General features: G+C 31.6%; 1 protein-coding gene across 1 annotated transcript; it reads left to right on the top strand.

The window, feature by feature from the left end:
* Positions 1-6,332: 6,332 nt before the first annotated feature.
* Positions 6,333-8,305, top strand: LOC137818656 (dof zinc finger protein DOF5.1). Its single transcript, XM_068622204.2, has 2 exons — positions 6,333-6,496; positions 6,950-8,305. The coding sequence occupies exons 1-2, from the start codon at positions 6,440-6,442 to the stop codon at positions 7,892-7,894; spliced, it is 1,002 nt and encodes a 333-aa protein (XP_068478305.1). The 5' UTR covers positions 6,333-6,439; the 3' UTR covers positions 7,895-8,305.
* Positions 8,306-19,002: the final 10,697 nt, after the last annotated feature.

Below are 19,002 nucleotides of genomic sequence, written 5' to 3'. Positions count from 1 at the left end.
TAGTAAACCGGAACTCAAAGAGAAAAAATTATGCATACGATCAATAATTCCAAGTCAACATGCACTAGACGACCAACATTATGCTTGGAAGGGGAAGTGGAAGTTAGTTACTTTTAAAATCGGTTTTTGGACCAGATTTAAAATCTCATTCATTTTGTAAAGATTATAAAATATATAAATAGAGTAGAAGTAACACTTAGGACAAACTTAGAAACTTAGTTAGTAGGTGAAACAATTTTTAGTTTTATGTTGTGTGAGGTTTTGAGCTCCAAAGTAATTTATTTAGGTTCTTCTTCTTTGCTCATTTTTTTCTTCTCTTTTGTTCTTGCATTTTCTCTTAGTTCTTTTAAAATGAATTCAATTCCAAAACAGGTTTCAGTGATTCGAACACCATGTTAGATGATGCTCTATTTTAGCATTTTTTTCTTCAAAATCTTTATAAAAATCTATTTTTCTATTGAAAATGGGTTTTTAATGATGTAAGACCAATTGTTTATATGATTTTTCCTTATCAGAATCCAGATTTTAGTCTCTTGCATTTGAAGTAGAAGAACACTGAACCATGGTTTTGGTCCGTATTTTTCATTGTTGGGTTGTGTTTTTCTTTACTGCATTTTTATTCAATTTACGTTTGTTTACGTTTTTGTCATTTACATCTGAAGTTTACATTTCCTTTTTACTTTTAATGCATTCTAAATCATTCTTAGTTTTACATCTCATTATGTCATGTTTTACGCTAACTTTTACATTTCTACAATTTACTTTTTCTGCAATGTATCTTTTTACTTTTATGTTTCTAACCCTTTACATTTCATGCACTTTACTTTTTGATCATTTACATTTCTCGCAATTTAATTTTCTCACAATTTACTTTTCACGTTCTTGTTTTTTTTCTTTTCATTATCTACAATTTACTTTTCACGTTCTTGCTTTTGTTTCTTTTCATTATCTGTAAATAGAACTATTACACAATCTAGTTAGCAATTGTAAACCAGAGTGTTTAAAAATTGTACTTAGTTTGTTTCAATTTATTTTACATTTTGCAATTTACTTTGACGCTTTATCTTTCCTCTTTCCCTCTTTGTATTACTATCAGACGGTCTAGCCGACAATGATCGTCTAGATTGTTTAATAGTTGTACTTAGTTTTTTTTCTTTAAAAATTTTCTTGTGTTACACTTTTTGTTTTAGAGTAGTTTTACTTTCGATTAAATTCATGAATTTACAGTTTGTCAATGTTCTTTACAATTTAGCGTCTACTTCTTATTTTGTTACAATTTCAATTTTTGTTCATATTGTTAATGTTTCCAATTTATAATCTAAATTCTCTTTTTAGTATTCTACGTTTTATCATTTAATTTCAAGTCATTTATATTTTTGGGACATTAGACGGTTTATCAGAAAATTCTTTTATTAGACGGTTTAGTGTACACTTTGTCTTGCATTTTACTTTCCTTTTACATTCTGCAATCCAAAAGCAAATTCCCCCTTTTTTATCTCTTGAAGAAAAGAACATTAAACAATTGCTTTAATTAACGTATTTTCTTTAGGATTCAACCTAGGTTGAACCTATATTACATTAAGGGAAAACTTAGAAATTTTGTTTGAAAAACTAAGCGCAACTCAACAATTATAAATAAGGTAACTTCAGCTTTGATAATATTTTGTTCGTCTTAACCAAATAATATCACATGGTTTGAACTTTGAAGTTTTTTCATATTTAGATAAATTTGAACGTTGAAGACTTGGGTCAATCAAAATCAATTTGAATCAAAAACTAAATCAATAATAATCATATTAACTTAAGTGAATGTGCCTGAACTTAATTCGCCATTTGATCAACTCAAGATAAATCACAGAATATAATACATGAGGGATAGAGAAAAGTATGCATAAAGATTTATACTAGTTACGTCTAGTATCCTTAAGCTCCTCGCTTAAGAGCCTTAACTATTAGACACCTCTCCTAGTATAAATTATTTTCCACCTCTCCTGGTACACAAGTATTCTCCACATCTCTAGGTACACAAGTATTTTTCATCTCTCCAGGCAAAGTATTAAACACCTCTCCAGGAAAAAAAGTTTTAATATCCCCCTGGGACCAAGACCTCTCAACAAAGTGAGAAAAAAGCTCTTGAAAAGAGAGCAAACAATGAAAGCCCACAAGTTAATCTTCACACAGTAAAGGATTTACAATACAAGGCTCGCTCCCCAAACTATAAGTGCTCTAGACAATGACCACTAGATCGTTTGTAGTAATCTTTGTATGCTTTTTCTTTTTGTTATTTTTCTTCAAAGTCTTTATATATTGTTTTAGATTGTGATCGTTAAAGCTTTCATTCATCTTTTTGTTCACATAGTCATTGAACGCGTGCATCCTGTGTTTCATCCATACCCACAATCTAAGTTGTGCTAAATGGAAGACTTCTTCCGTATCACGTTTCCCTTGCTTAAAGATGATTGAATTCCTTTGTTTCCAAATACCCTTCACAACTGTTGCCCACATACCCTTCCAGACCAGATTCTGCAAAGCAGTCATATGACCCGAATGGAAGTTTTTAAAGTGAGTCTTCAAATCCTTATTTTGAATTAGCAGGATTCCTAACCATCTAAAATACATTGAACAAACCCATTGAGCAACGACTACACTCTAAAAAAAAATATTGAATCGCCTTTTCCAAACCTTGATACATACTGTTTGACTAGGACTGACTACCACACCTCTCCTAATCAGACTCCTTGTAAATGTTTTCATATTCCTATTTAAAATACTTGGGAATGAATAAATACAAAATGGATTACACTTTCATATAAAGGATTAAAAATTATTTTTTTATTATCGTCCATTCGTTGGAAAAACAAAATCATCAATAAATTCTGCTTTGTTACTATCGTCATCATTTCAGTAGAAATTTAAAATTATTGACTTAGTCATGAGATATCTTTCTAAGGGGACGTTCAGGTAATTGTGGAAATAGCAAGCAAGCTGGTTCATGCTTCAAGTCAGCCCAATCCTATTTTCACTTTTTCTTTCTTCTTCTTATATACAATTAAAAATTGCCATTTCAGTATTCAACTTACATGAAATTAGGAATTTTGTATAGACATTCAAATTGATAAATATTTTTTTATATAGTTAAAAACTATAAAATAAATATTTAACTTTTATTTAACTTTATAACGAATAATTTAAAATGCTTATATAACTAATTTTTTATTTTAAATTGCTGTGGACTAGGCATAATTTTGAAAATAAAATTTAACCCTTTTTTGCATAAACATGCGAACTTATAAAAAAGTATGATAATGAAAAATTGTTTTGCTAATGCAATAGCAAAACATATCAATAATAATATCATTTCAGAAAACTTTGGCACCAATTCCCATTCTGAATGTGAAACCATTGACCATCCATCTAGAGATATACAAAACCACTAAGAAGTCAACCACTACAATTTTAGTGGTAATATTCGAGTTGCTTTTCAAGTATACGAGTATACATGTAATAATTATGTATAATGTCTCTCGTTTTAATTGTCTTAATAATTTTTTCCTTGACGATTTTCTGTTATTTCTTAGTCTACGTTTTATATATATATATATAGAAATTATTATATGTATAGATGAAATTCTGTATTTTGTACTAGATTCTGTGTATATAGAACCTTTTAGTTTCAGACAACATCAACAAGAAAGTTAAGAAGTTGATATTACAATAAAAATCAAAATTTTCCAATGATCAAAATTTGTGGAAAATTCTCTAAATCCACGCGTAATAATGTTTTTGCCACAGATTTTCCACGATCAAAAATCCCTGGGTAATTTGCTAGTAGGAACCACATGACAATATCAAGCCAAACCACATGAAATGAAGACCTAAAATAAACAGATATTGAACATAACCAAATAAGAATAGGAACAGTTTGAGGGACCATTATAGGATATAGCATACCCATAGGTTCAAACATTGCAAATTGTTTAAAGTTGACATGGTTGAACCTAAAGGTTTGTAATTTTCTATCTTCCTCTCTTCATTATTTTTCAAAACATCAATATTAACTTTTAATTAACATTGAATTGTAGTGTAATAAATGACAAGAAGGGTATGAGTGTGCCTACTACATTGTGCAATGGATGACTACCATTATAGGGCTTGACATTAACGGAAGTTGGGAGCAGGTAACCATATTTAAATTATTGTATATAATAAACTATATGTACTTTAACACTAATTTCAACTTATTTGTATTGCAATATTTTATGGATGCTCGACCATTAACTCAGGAAGCATCGGACTATGTGAGGAATGTTTGGGTCACATACTTTATTAGGTTCTATAACTCTATGATAGTTAATGAATATATGCTTAATTAATATAAGATGCTTCTGATATATAGGAAATTAACTAAATAGATATGAGTAGATAGAAATATATATTGGTGGATTTAAATAATTTATATATCAATAAATATATATATATATATATATATATAAAAGAGAGTTCTTATTTGTAAATCGGGGAAATTTAATGTATAAGTTGAAGAGAGTTTATGTATTCTAAAAGTAAGAAATAATCCTAAGAATACTTGTATTTTTTCTTAATTTTCTAATTACTAATTTTGAATACTATTTTTTATTTTTCTAATAACAAAATTTTTCCTTTTAATTAACTTTTTGAAATATTTTTTAACTTGGAGTATATACACAATAAGTTTTCTTTTTCAGATTATATCAAATATCAGTTAATTAAGCAACAAAATAATACTTTTGTATTTCTAAATATATGACTTATGAGTATGCTGTATGTAGTTTTCGTCGAATGAGTATTATGGGGGTACAAATCCTATAATCATTCTATTCCATGTTAGTTTGATTATCTTAATTTGGGCTAGAGTGATGTATGCCTTTGCTGCAAAGCGGGTCGGCCCATCCCACATATGTCCGTGCGCTTAGGTCCGAAAAAATGCGGGTCGGATCCGCATACAAAATGCAGGCTGGTTTTTATGACCCGTCTCGCAGGCGGGTTGGTCCGCGGATTTGTGGATTGGTCCGTTTTTTTTTTTTTAACGTAGAGGCGGAGTGGAGGCAGTAGCGGTGTGCAACAACAAAGCAGAAGTAACGCGCAACAATTGCAGGTCAAGTCACGCGGAGTCGTAAGCGGAGCGAGCGGCGGCGCTGCAAAGAAGAGTGCGTTGTGTGTTGTGTGCATTTTTTGGAACAATATAACTACGTTGTGATTTGAGTGAAAACTTAATTTTCTTTCACTCAAAGTTGTCACTCCTCCACTGGACCATTGCTGTCAAGTCAATTAATTTTTAATTTTTTTAAAAAATTTTCTTTTTTGCGAGCTAGCAGGCCAGTCCGCCCCGCCCCTGACCCACACGGGCCGCGGGTTATGTGGGACTGACTAATGCGAGTCAGCAGGTTAAAAACGTTAGTCCGCCCCGCATTTTTTCATCGCGGACCGGCCCGCATAGTCCGCCCAACTTTGCCCCTTCTACTTGGGGTCACGAAGAAGACTGAAAAATGTATCGATTATATAACTCATGTCACATGTAGAATTACAAGTTCATAACACTGCTGATGAAAAAATAACAAGTTTATAACACAAAATTTCATATTGTTGCTGGTTATTATAGATTTAATTTGTCAACTAATAGATGGCATAAAAAGTTCGATTTACATGTGTTGTTGAATCAATTATGTTGCAGATTCCTCCTATTCTCATGAATAGTGTACTCACTCACCATGTGGTGACGCGTGAGACTCACGAGGATAAACTTCCAGAAACAAAAATGAGTGTGGAAGGGAACAGACCGGACCAAGAAAATGTTTCGAGAAATGTCCATACTAAAGCACCAACAACAACCACCTTTTCTTCTCAAATAAAAAACATTTAACACCTTCAAATCTCTTTCTCTATTAATTTGAGACAATTGTTTTATATTCATAATATTTTTTAAAAAAGAGAAAATTGTCTCAGTATAGTAAAACTTCCTCATTCATCACATTCTTCACCTTAATCTATATATTATTCATTTAAGGATTGGTTTCACTACATAAGCGTATCATAATTAAGGTTTTTGACCTATTATTAGTTCCTGACATGTATAGGCTGGTCGATGAGCAGCTAGCTCTGATCTCAGTGTCTTAGCACAGTACTTGAAAAGCATGGAAAGAGAAGCTTGTGTTAAGAAACACCACCTTCTCAAAACCCTAGAAAGTTAAAAATAAAAGGTCTGTAACAAGGGTTACGAGAGAGAATGAACATGAGAATTATATATATAAATACTCAAAAGGCCATTCCTTTATTTTCACTCCTCATTACACACTCTTCTCTTCTTTCTTTCCTTCTCAACACACACTATTTCTCTCTCAAGCATGTTCATGTGATTCTCTCACCAACCTTTACCAAAGAAAATTAAGCCCGAGAGCAAATCATGGTTTTTACTTCCATACCAGCTTCTTATTTTGATGCAGCCAACTGGCAGCAACAGGTAAAAAACAGACACGGGTTTCTTCAATTTGTCCCCCCCCTATGGCTTCTTTGTCAAAAGATTTCAAAACATGAAACAAAACATTCTTGTTACTTTTGTTTATGTCTCTTATTGAATATACCCAACATTTGATTTCCTTCTTTTCCCTCATCATCATCATCCATTTTTTAAAAAAGAGGCTAGGCATTGTTTCTTTCAACAGTCTCCTTCTAATTTTTTTCTTTATTATTATTACTCAAAAAAAATTATGTATTACACATTTTAGTAAGTTTAAAACTTTTTGTACAAAAAAATATCTAATAAGACTCTGTAAATTAGGTGGGTAGGGCTGGTTTTGAGGGGTGCTATGTGGTTGGTTTTTAGCTGGCTTTAAAAGTACACTAGAGAATGTTATTAATATTTCTCTTTATTTTGAACCTTTTCTCATTTTCTTTCTGCTTTTTGACGTTGTAGCAACCAAATAGCCAAGGCGGAGGCAGTGGTTCCACCTCACGGCAGCTTCTTCCACCACCGCCACAGCCACAGCCACCGCTTCCGGGTGCAATGCAGTCTCATGGAGAGGGCTCAATCAGGCCAGGATCCATGGCTGATAGGGCAAGGATGGCCAACATGCCAATGCCAGAGGTTGCACTCAAGTGTCCACGCTGCGAATCAACCAACACTAAATTTTGCTACTTCAACAACTACAGTCTCTCCCAGCCCCGCCACTTCTGCAAGACCTGCAGAAGGTACTGGACCAGAGGTGGCGCCCTGAGGAGCGTCCCCGTCGGCGGAGGCTGCAGGAGGAACAAGCGGAGCAAAGGAGGCGGCGGCTCCAACTCTCCGGCAAGCTCTGACCGCCAGACAGGAAGTGTCAACTCCACCAACTCGGTATCTTCCAAGAGTGAGAGAATAGGGCTTGCACCCCACCTTCCACCGCTCAGATTCATGCCTCCATTGCATCAATTCGCTGAGTTTGGAGATGCAGATATTGGCCTAAACTATGGCCTCAGTTATGGCCCAGTGGGAGGAGTTGGGGACTTGAGTTATCAAATTGGAGCAAGTGCTTTTGGTGGTGCCACTTCAATCTTGTCTGCACCTGGTTTGGAGCAATGGAGAATGCCACAGCAGTTTCCCCTCCTTGCTTCCTTGGAAGGTTCATCACCAGCTTCTAATTTATACCCTTTTGAAGGCAATGCTGAGGTGAGTGGATACATGAGGCCAAAGGTTTCAACTTCTGGGATCATGACTCAGCTAGCTTCAGTGAAAATGGAAGATGGTAGGGAACCTAACTTGCCAACCCATTTCTTGGGAAACAATAATCAAGTGAGTGAACAATATTGGAGCAGTGCTACTTCTGCATCTTGGACTGATATTTCTGGCTTTAGCTCTTCTTCAACTACTACCAACCATCTATAGGGCCTGGGAAGAAGGTTCTGGTTTTGGTTGATGTGCATGGCTTCAATTTCCCTTATCTTATTGGAGACAAATTTTAATCAAACTCCATAAATTTCTCAATCCCAATAAGAAGAGCTTTGAACCTTGGAGGATAGCTAGAGTACTTTTCTCTTAGATTAAAAAAACTAGGGATATGTTCTTTGAATCTAGTGTGTTCTCCTAGTATTTTCTTTGTTTTACATTTAATGTTTTATGTTTCATTGTATGAGAACGTTCAACATCGTTTTCTTTCCTGAAAATAGTTGCCTTGTGAAGTTTGAATCTAGTACCTCATCTTAACTATTCAAAAATAGGCTGACCCAACTGGGTTTTGAATGTTGAATATGCTATAAGATTATGAATTCGAAATATAAGGATGTTATATCGACCCTTCCCAGTGGTTACAAACACTGTACGCTTCAAATGAAAACCCTTTTTTGGTGGATATTGTACATTACTTTCCTTCATGTTTTGCGTGAGTTTATTGATGAATTTTACCATGAAAAGCTTATACTCTAGTTTGTGTTAGATTAACCTTTTCTTTGATTAAAACTTACAGGAATTTCCGCTTCGGAAATTAGTAAAGGTATTAAGTAATGCTTAGTAAGATATATATCCTTATTTTTCTCATTAAAATTCTGTGCTTTAGCTTCTTTTTATATTTCTTTTATTAGGTTCATCTCAGATTTAGGATGTTTTACTTTATGAGTCGTTTTTCTCACAAATTTCATTCACTCAAGATAAAAAAAAAAGTGAGAAGATACTTTTTCTCTTAATTACTATTTATGACATAACAAATTTTATTTGAAAGATAACTTTGATTAGAATCTTCTTCTTCTCTTCTCTTTGGTTCTTCTTTTTCACATCTTTGTCGGAAATAGATAATGTGTTTTTGACTTCTCCATTTGAGGAAAAGGAGATTAAGGAAGCTCTATAAGACTGTGGAAGTTGTAAAAGCCCGGGTCGGTATATCCTTTAGCTTTATTCAGAGACACTAGGATGTTTTGAAAAAATGATGTGGTAGATGTTGTTAAACTGTTTCACAGTGAAGGAAAAATTTGAAAGGGTTGTAATGTCTCATTCATCACATTAATACCAAAAACAGACAACCTTAATCCTTAGATGAGTATAGCACAATCTCTTTAACAGGATGAATCTACAAGACGTTATTTAAAGTTATGCTAATAAGAATTAAGAACACTAAAAAAAAACTATAAAAAAAAACAGATTTATGGACGAATTTTTATCCACGAATCTATATCCATAAGTAAATTAAATATTATTATTAATATAAATATTTATATTAACATTATTAAAAATATAAATAATCTTAATAGTTTTAATACTATTAATTATAATAATTATGTACGCAATATTAAAAATATTATTATAATATAAATAATTATAAATAATACTCATAACTAAAAGAGTGAACTAAATCTGGTATTTTTCATAAGACATAACATCTCTTTTAATAAAAAATTTAGTAATTTTTTAAATCACTTTCTTGGTAAACCTTTTTATTTTAGTCAATAGTGATTGTTTTTCAAGATTTTAGTTAGGAGTGACTACATTCCAAATACTACTCAATGAGTTAGTCAAGAGTGAATGAGTTTCAAATAATATTCAAAAGTTTTTTTTAAGGTGACTGCAATCAAAATAATACTCCGAATTGTTTATCTAGGACTATTCAAACAATACTTGAGTTTTTAAGTTAGAGCTATTATGATTGAAATAATACTCGTTTTTATTTTTGCAATAGTGTTGGTGTATTAAGTTAAACTTGATCAAATTATCAATAACTGAATGTATGCCTTTTTCCAAGAACATAAAAACTAATCTTAAATACTCATTTATTTCCCCTTTTTCATGAAAAAAAGTCATGACCTTACCTTCAGTTTTTATTTATTTTCCACAAGAAAAATCTTTGAATTTACATATATTAGTGTTGTGTTTTTAGCGATAAATATACTAATAAATAATATTTTTTTCAATAAAAATTTAAACTCACGACCTATGCCTATTTCAAACATTTTTTACTGTCAAACAAACTTTATATCCTTATAGATTAAGGACATACTCTACTATCTTTTAAGATAGTCTCTTGATCAGTAACTTAATTTAAACAGTTATGTTGAATAATGGAAATGTACCATTGAACTGCTGTACACGTATATATGTACTGTAATTCAAATGGTCCATTGACTAACTTGCTTTCAACAATTGTATCTGAACTTCTTTACAATTTAAATCACATGTCCCCTAATGGAATTTATGTTAGATAGCATTAATTTCAAATTAGAGATTCATATATCCTCCTAACAATTAAAACTTTGTGTGTATTAATAGATTGTTTTAATAATTAATTTTACGTTTTATTTGTTCTAGACGTAGAAACTTCAAAAACAAAATAAAAATTGAAAACAAAATAAAAATTGAAAACAAAATAAAAATTGAAAACAAAATAAAAATTATAACATACAAAAAAAGGTTTATGCGTATAAATATTTCTACATAAATATAATAACATTTGTGTAAAAAATTAATAGTTAATTATGTCTTTGACCTCATTGATTATGTAATATAATCATTAGATATAAGCAATATATGGTTAATATTTTTATAATAATGACAATTGTTTCTATTATAATAAAATAAATAGTTTAATTTTATTTAATTATTTTAAATTTCAGTTATTCGCGTAATTTTATAACTTTTTTTTTATTTTCTCAATTTTCATCATTAATTCAAACAAAATATTAAAGTAAACAGTAATTAGGTTCAAGTTACTATTCGATTTTTGTTTAAACAAGGAGTGACAATACAGCATGCTCCAGAAAAGACAGAGTCTAACAATCACTTGAAAAGACTGTGATTGTCATACTGTTACGAATGTGATGAAGACTGTTGAATTACATAAATATTTCATCGCGTATATTAACAACTCTCTATCATATTATAAATAAAAATTATTTTTTTACTGTAATATAAATGAATAGATGAAACATATTTTTCTTATACATTCAAGCGCCGTACATTGTTTCTGTAAAAAAATCATTGTGATGTTACATCATGCGCAGCCAAACATGGCAGAGGTAGTTTCACTGTGGAAATTGTCGTGTTTCGAGAAACTTTTGTTGTTATACTATTCATGCAGGAATAAATATATGCTGCAACGAAGATGAAATTCTGAGATTTGAATTATATAGTAATTTTTTTACTGGTATAACCTACACCGTATCTGCCTTGGATTTAGAAACTTCCAACAATCCATGGAGAATATATTAAAGTTTTACATAATTAAAATTTTGTTATTGTTTTCTGCATTAGAATAAAGTGGATCATGTTGTTTGACTCCCTTTATTATCCTTTGAATATGGTAAAAAATAGGGTGTCTTTCAACAGAGGCTACATCTTATACTAGCTTCTCTAGTACAGAAATATGTGCCTTCAGAGAGTGGTGCATGTTTGTCACCCTTTTGGTTTTCATACTACATTTCAAGCATGGTAAAAAAAATGGAGATTAGGTCAATTTCTCTATTTCTCACATGATGTGTGATTCACAGTGACAACATCTAACGTCTCTTCTCGTGCTAGTACCAGGTAGCACCTAATAAGGATAATGTGTGTAGAGGAAAAATATATGATATGATAATAGGGAGAAAAAATAATATAATGGTGTTGGACATCGAGAAAGATTGAACTATTTGTGTTTGAAGTGAATGCACCTAAACCCAACTTTAGTTAGGAATATTCTTTCACTGTAAAAAAATTATTAAATAAAACTAATTATAAAAATAAAAAATAATTAATTATTATATTACTAAATTATAAATTATTTTATAAACTAAAAAATAATTAATATATAAACTAATTTTTCTTATTAATAAGATAGTTTAAATTAATTTTTAAATTGATATTTAATTAATTATCAAAGTTTTAATTACTAATTTTAATTTTTAATAAAAGTTAGTAATTAAAATAATAGTTAATTAGATATAGAAACTAATTTATAATTTTTTATTATTAATATAAATTACTTTAAATATTAAATTTTTTTAATTTATAAAATAATATATAACTTAGTTAATATAATAACTAATTAATTTTTATTTAATAATTTTTTAATGTTATCTTCTCATTTAACCTTTTCGAAGAGTGTTGTTTCTTTGAAATTTCTTGTGTCATTTTTTACAAGATAACATGTAGAACTAATATATTTAAAGAAGAGTATTATGGAGGGGATTTTTCATATGAGAATTTTTTTTCTTTGACAAAATGTTTTCCTTTTTTTTTATCTCTATGAAAAATCATTTGGAAAACGGTTTATACATGAGATTATTTCAAAAGAATTACTTAGTAATTCTTCTTCTCTGTCAATTTTATCAAGTTTGGATCTGTGTAAAATTGAAAAAAAAATGTTGTACTATTCGTCATCTTTTCTAGTATCATACTATATGCTTCTACATACTTGTATAATGCAAAACAATATCGTGTTTTGAGGGTCTCGTTTGTAATTATTAGAACTTTATGTTTTTTATCAGTAAAAAAAATAAATAATTTAATTAAAATATTTAGGATACTTTAATATGTATTTTTATTTATTTTTTTAATATAGTCGTCCTCGTAAATCAAAACGCTTGATTTACGAATGCGGTTTTACAAATAGCCGCTCTCTTAAAACCTTTTTAACTCTAATGTAGAAACGTGCCACTTAAGTTTTGATACTCTCTTTTCTCTCGCGCTAACTTTCTCTTATGTGCTTCCTCCATTAACTGTGTTTCCTCTTTTCTTCCTCTCTTCTTTGCATTGTCTTCGTGCCATCGGTAAGCATTGTCTTCCTCTCTTCTTCTTCACCATTGATTTTTGTATGTTTTGCGTTTCTCTTATGTTTTGTCTTATGTCATTGATAAAGTCAGCTTGGGAAGGTTTTTGTTTGCGCTTTCTGCTGCGCCTTCCTTGTTGTTGTTGCCTTGCTCCGTCATATATTTGCTTTCATTGAAAAAAATTTATTTGTGTTTTTTGGACTTCCATTGAGATGAAATACGAAGATGTATAATATGGATTCACCAAGAGATCAAAAGAAATGCTAAAATAATGATCATGTTCTTCAGAAAAGATCAAAGTTGAGAACTTTGATTACAAACCCAATCAACAGCGAAAAAGAAAAGAAACCCTAAACGCCTATCGTAAATATGATTTATAAATGCGGCTATGTAAATAACCGCATTTATAAATCGAATTTACGAATGTGGCTATATATATAGTCACCTTCTTATCTCTTCCATTTACAAATGCGTGTTCATCAAATGCGGTTATATAGCCGCCCTTATAAATGTAAAATAGCCGCACTCGTTTTGCTTTTCTGCACCAATGACACATGCAACACATTCAATCCAAATGCAATCATACAAAAGATTGTCATTACTGTTACTTGCTTTCATAAATTGATTTGCTCTTGTATTTGTGAAATTAGTGTGAAATCCACACCAACAACATCGACATTCATGTCATTTGTGCTAGACATCTCGACATTGTCAAAATATATAGACCAATGATTATTGTTATCCATAGTCAAAGATCCTTTAAAACAAACAATCATATAAGTTTAACTATTACATCTAACGAACCACGTTTTAGAAAAATAATATTTAAAAAAAAAATTATAATTATTATTTTATTAAAAAAATTATTTATAAGTCTATAATTTTACTAGAACCAAATCTTTTATAACCTTCTCAGACATATTTTAAAAAGTGTCAATTTCTCTAAAATAAATTAATCAAACATATTTTATAAAAATATTTTGTTGCACCAAACCCAATTTATGTAATTTAACAAACTATTCAAATACAATTCAACTCATTTATATTACCATTCTAACACTTTCAATTCTCAACCACAAACACTTTCAATAACTTATTTACTTTAAAAATCAGTATATAATATTCAAAATTAAAAATTTCAGTTAATATATTACTTTACTCTTAAAAAAGACAATCCTGCAAGCAAAATTGGAACTAGTGACCACGTCACCCGCACATCCAGATCTTCTAACTTAAGATTCTATTGAAATAAATAAGACTAGTTTCCCTTACCTGAACTTGAGCAGATGCTCACTAAGAGCTCCAAATCTATCAAAAGCTTAAAGGTATCTTAACCTACATCATAGAGTCCTGATAAAAATAAATCTAACTATATCACTAAGACCCCGAGCTAACAGAGATTAACCCTGAAGCTAAAAAGTCATATGCAAAGCCTAGAAAGAGACAAACCTAACAAGTTCAAATTTTGACTCAAGGAGAAGAACAATAATGAACTTACTCTATCAGAGATTCTGATCAAGCCATCTTGTACTCTTCACTACTAGGAGTCTAATGACAGACTCTGATCGTCAAACTAGTGAGCAAGGAGGTCAAAATCTTAAAGAGAAGGCAAATGAAAGGAAAAAAGAGTTTTTAGAGAGATGATGGTTCTTTTAAAATGAAACCCGAATAACTGAATTTCTATTTATATACTTTTTTCACTTTAATAATAAAATATTCAAGATCCCTTTTAATTGTATCACTTCTACTCAAAGACTATTTTCCTCGGTCTTTACACTTTCAGTTCCAAATTATACTTATTTTAACAATTTAGTTTTGTTCCAAAACTATAATTATTTTATAAATTCAAAATAAATTTTATAAAGTTTTTTCAATTATATCCTTATTTATATTATATCGATCAAAATCAATTTTACAAATATTTGTTGCAGTTAAATATAAACTAATCTTAATTTCTTAAGCTCTACTTAATATTATTAATTTAAAAATATTTATATATTTAAATCTAATTACCATTATCAATCAATATATTACATATTTCTTTGTGAAAAATACACCTTATTAAAAAAAATATTATATCCATACATCAAAATAAAAAACAAAATAAAAAATTATTCATTCATTCAAAGTAAAACAAACCCAACATATACATAAATCAAAATAAATCAAAGAAAATTAACAAACATTGATTATGGTTGGTAAAAATCAATTTCTAGCAAAAAAAACATAGTGATGATGGATCTTGCATTGGGGATAATCGATTATCTCTACAAATAAATATAAAAACGATTATGTCTTCCTTGAACATCGATTCTCCATTTAAAATACCTTAAGAATCGGTTGTCCAACATTCAATTTAAGCGCAGAGTTGTTACCTGAAACGTGGATGAAGTACAAATCACTCTTGGAAGAAACCACCACCACCACCACTGAGAACTACAATCGGAGTACCACTTCAACACTCTCACTTCACCACCATTCACACCCAATATCACACCCAAATATATGAATAACTTCAAGTATTTATGGGTGTAATAAACCCTTAACCACACACTGCACCGACACTGCATGGCTGGCAAAGGAATCTTACGAGCTTTTCAGAAGGGTAACAATGTAATAAGTCTTGTCTATATGTATTTCTTCTACAATCACAACACATTAAGAAGAAATTTCTTTTTCTATTTTATACATTTCTATACTCTTAATTCCTTTGTAATCAGTTGATACAAACAACCTTTTTCTCTAATATTCACAAACAGAACATAAAAATAAACATTTTATATTCATAAATAGAACATAAAAGTAAACATTTATCTACATTATAGGTTTTTTATGATTGTTCATGCATAACTTTTGGTGATACTTAAAACAGAAATTTTTAGTGAATAAAAGTTTTTGTGAAATTTGATCAATATACTAGTAAATTTTTTATATTTTGAAAGGAAGAGTGTGTGTGATTAGAAGCATAGTCAAAGCACAGAGATTTTAGCAATCTTGAAGTGAACAGTGTTACTGGCACAAAGACAGGGACACAAACTGCAATGTCATAGAATAGAATGTCGATTTTCTGACCATTTCGCAGATGTTCACGCGAGTGAGCGCGTGTTTATGCGAAGTGGCTAAAGAGGAGAAGGCATTGCTTTGTCAGTGTGTTGGTCCCAGTGATTTGATCCTACTGCACGCTCTTCCATGCTGCATGGGAATTTGTAGCTTTCAACATTCCAAATTCTCAACTTCTGATTAGTTTCCATGTCTTTAATTCGCATCACACTGTTTCTTTTCCTCAATGCTTTCGAGTAACGGATCTCAATGCACTTCATTCCTCCACAGACATTACTGTTTCCCTTTTTCTTTTCGTATTCACTCATCTCTGCTACTTCAAGGCAGTTTTCAAGGATTGGAAGGTGGGTTTCGCAGTGTATTAAGGTTGTGTTTATTTATAGAGAAAATATAATTGAAAATATTGTTGAGTAGAAAAAAGCATTTTTGAAAAAGGTAAGTAATTAAATTAATTTATGGACATTGTGGAAGTTCATATATTGCTTGCACTCAGGTAAGAAGGCGCGTTCATAAACAAATCACAAAAAGAAGATACGGGGAGAAAAGTCAGAATGTTTTGTTTTCGGAAAATCAGTTTTGTTCACTCTCGATCTGGGAGTTACTACGCCTTAGTCCTTAGGTGTTTTGGTCTGAAATTTTTACCAGACGTTCGTATCTGATTCTATTGAGTTTTGACTGAGATTTGAGCCCCAGATTCGTCCTACATGATTGACAATCAAGTTTTTATTGATCACTGTCAGGGGTTAAAGGAATGTTCGTTTGTGCGTAAAACTCTTTGATTTTTTTCGTTGGTGAATACTCATTCGTTTGACATGAAATTTGTCGCGTTTTATCCAAAATTCAGTGGAATTCTAACGTGAAATTTCAGGAAAAAACTATTTCGGGAGAACTTTTCAGAATCTTTTTGCAAACTAAGGCTATCCTCTACCAAAACTTATGAAATTTCGCCCTACTTTCCGCAATTTTATTCTGGGTTCATATTGCGCTGCAAAAATTCACACAAGTACTTTCATATGTTGTTTGCACCCAGGTAAGGAGGCGCGTCCATAAACAAATCACAAAAAGAAGATAAGGGGGAGAAAAACCAGGACGTTTTGTTTTCGGAAAACTAGTTTTGTTAACTATCGGTCTGGGACTTACTACGCCTTACTCCTTGGGTGTTTTAGTCTGAAAATTTTACCAGACGTTCATCACCGTTTCTATTGAGTTTTGGCTGAGATTTGAGTCCCAGATTCGTCCCACAAGACTGACAATAAACTTTTTATTGATCACTCACAGGGCTGAAAGGAAGGTCCGTTTGTATGTGAAACTGTTTGATTTTTTTCGTGGGTGAATACTCATCCTTTTAACCTGAAATTTGTCGCGTTATTTCCCAAATTCAGTGAAGATTCTTACGTTGAATTTCAGGAAAAAACTATTTTGGGATAATTTTTTAGAAGTTTTGTTAAAACCAAAGCTATCGTCTACCAAAACTAGTGAAATTTCGCCCAACTTTCAGCAATTTTATCCTGAGTTCGTATTGCGCTGATAAAATTCACACAAGTACTTTCATACGTTATTTACACCCAGGTAAGGAGGCACGTCCATAAACAAATCACAAAAAGAAGATACGGGGCAGAAAAGCCAACACGTTTTTGTTCGAAAAACTAGTTTTATTCACTCTTGGTCTGGGACAAACTACGCCTTACACCTTGGGTGTTTTACCAGATGTTCATCATTGTGTGTATTGAGTTTTGGCTGAGATTTGAGCCCTAGATATGTCCCACAAGATTGGCAAACCAGTTTTTTATTGATCATTGCCAGGACTGAAAGGAATGTTTCTTTGTGTGTGAAACTGTTTGATTTTTTTCGTGGGTGAATACTCATCCGTTTGACCTGAAATTTGTCTTGTTTTGTCCCAAATTCAGTGGAGGTTTTTACTTGGAATTTCAGGAGAAAGCTATTTCAGGAAAAAATTTCAGAAATTTTGTGCAAACCAAGGCTATCCTTTACCAAAACCTGTGAAATTTCACCATACTTTCTGCAATTTTATTCTGGGTCCGTATTGCGCTGAAAAAATTCACACAAGTACTTTCATATGTTGTTTGCACCCAGGTAAGGAGGCGCGTCCATAAAAAAATCACAAAAAGGAGATACGGGGAAGAAAAGTCAGGACGTTTTGTTTTCAGAAAACTAGATTTGTTCACTCTCGGTCGAGGACATAATACGCCTTACTCCTTTGGTGTTTTGGTCTGAAATTTTTACCAGACGTTCCTCACTCTGTCTATTGAGTTTTGGGTGAGATTTGAGCCCTCGATTCCTCCCACAAGATTGAAAATAAATTTTTTATTGATCATTGCCAGGGTTGAAAGGAAAGTTCATTTGTGTGTTAAAACAAGGCTATTCTGGTTAAAACAGCCAAAACATAATAGACACAGTGACGAACGTCTTGTTAATTTTTAAGACCAAAACACCCAAGGAGTAAGGCGTAGTAAGTCCCAGACTGAGAGTGCACAAAAATGGTTTTCCAAAAACAAAACGTCATGACTTTTCTTTGCCGTATCTTCTTTTTGTGATTCGTTTATGGACGTGCCTCCTTACCTGGATGCAAACAACATATAAAAGTACTTGTGTGAATTTTTTCAGTGCAATACGGACGCAGAATAAAAATTGCAGAAAGTAGGGCGAAATTTCACAAGTTTTGGTAGAGGATAGCCTTGGTTTGCGCGAAAATTTATGAAAAATTCTCCTGAAATAGGTTTTTCTTGAAATTCCACGTAAGAATCTCCACTGAATTCGGGACAAAATGCGACTTATTTCAGGTCAAACGGATGAGTATTCACCCATGAAAAAAATCTAAAAGTTTCATACACAAACAAACCTTTCTTTCAGCCCTGGTTTGGTAGAGGATATAGCCTTGGTTTGCGCGAAAATTTCTGAAAAATTCTCCCGAAATAGTTTTTTCTAAAATTCCACGTAAGAATATCCACTGAATTCGGGAAAAAACGCATCAAATTTCAGGTCAAACGGATGAGTATTCACCCAGGAAAAAAATCAAATAGTTTCTCACACAAACAAACCTTCCTTCAGCCCTGACAGTGATCAATTAAAATTTTATTTCCAGTCTTGTGGGACGAATATGGGGCTCAATTCTCAACCAAAACTCAATAGACACAGTGACGAGTGTCTGGAAAAAATTTCAGACTAAAAAACCCAAGGAGTAAG

The sequence above is a fragment of the Phaseolus vulgaris genome, chromosome 10, assembly GCF_051622355.1.
Source record: "Phaseolus vulgaris cultivar YP4 chromosome 10, ASM5162235v1, whole genome shotgun sequence".
Classification (NCBI taxonomy): domain Eukaryota; kingdom Viridiplantae; phylum Streptophyta; class Magnoliopsida; order Fabales; family Fabaceae; genus Phaseolus; species Phaseolus vulgaris.
The sequence above is the reverse complement of the archived record's forward strand: the minus strand, read 5'-3'. Positions and strand labels throughout refer to the sequence as shown.

Bases quoted from the DNA above. Each gene is read 5' to 3' on its own strand.
- LOC137818656 (XM_068622204.2), top strand. From the start codon at position 6,440: ATGGTTTTTACTTCCATACCAGCTTCTTATTTTGATGCAGCCAACTGG. The intron at 6,497-6,949 runs GTAAAAAACAGA...TTGACGTTGTAG, and splicing joins CAGCCAACTGGCAGCAACAG to CAACCAAATAGCCAAGGCGG.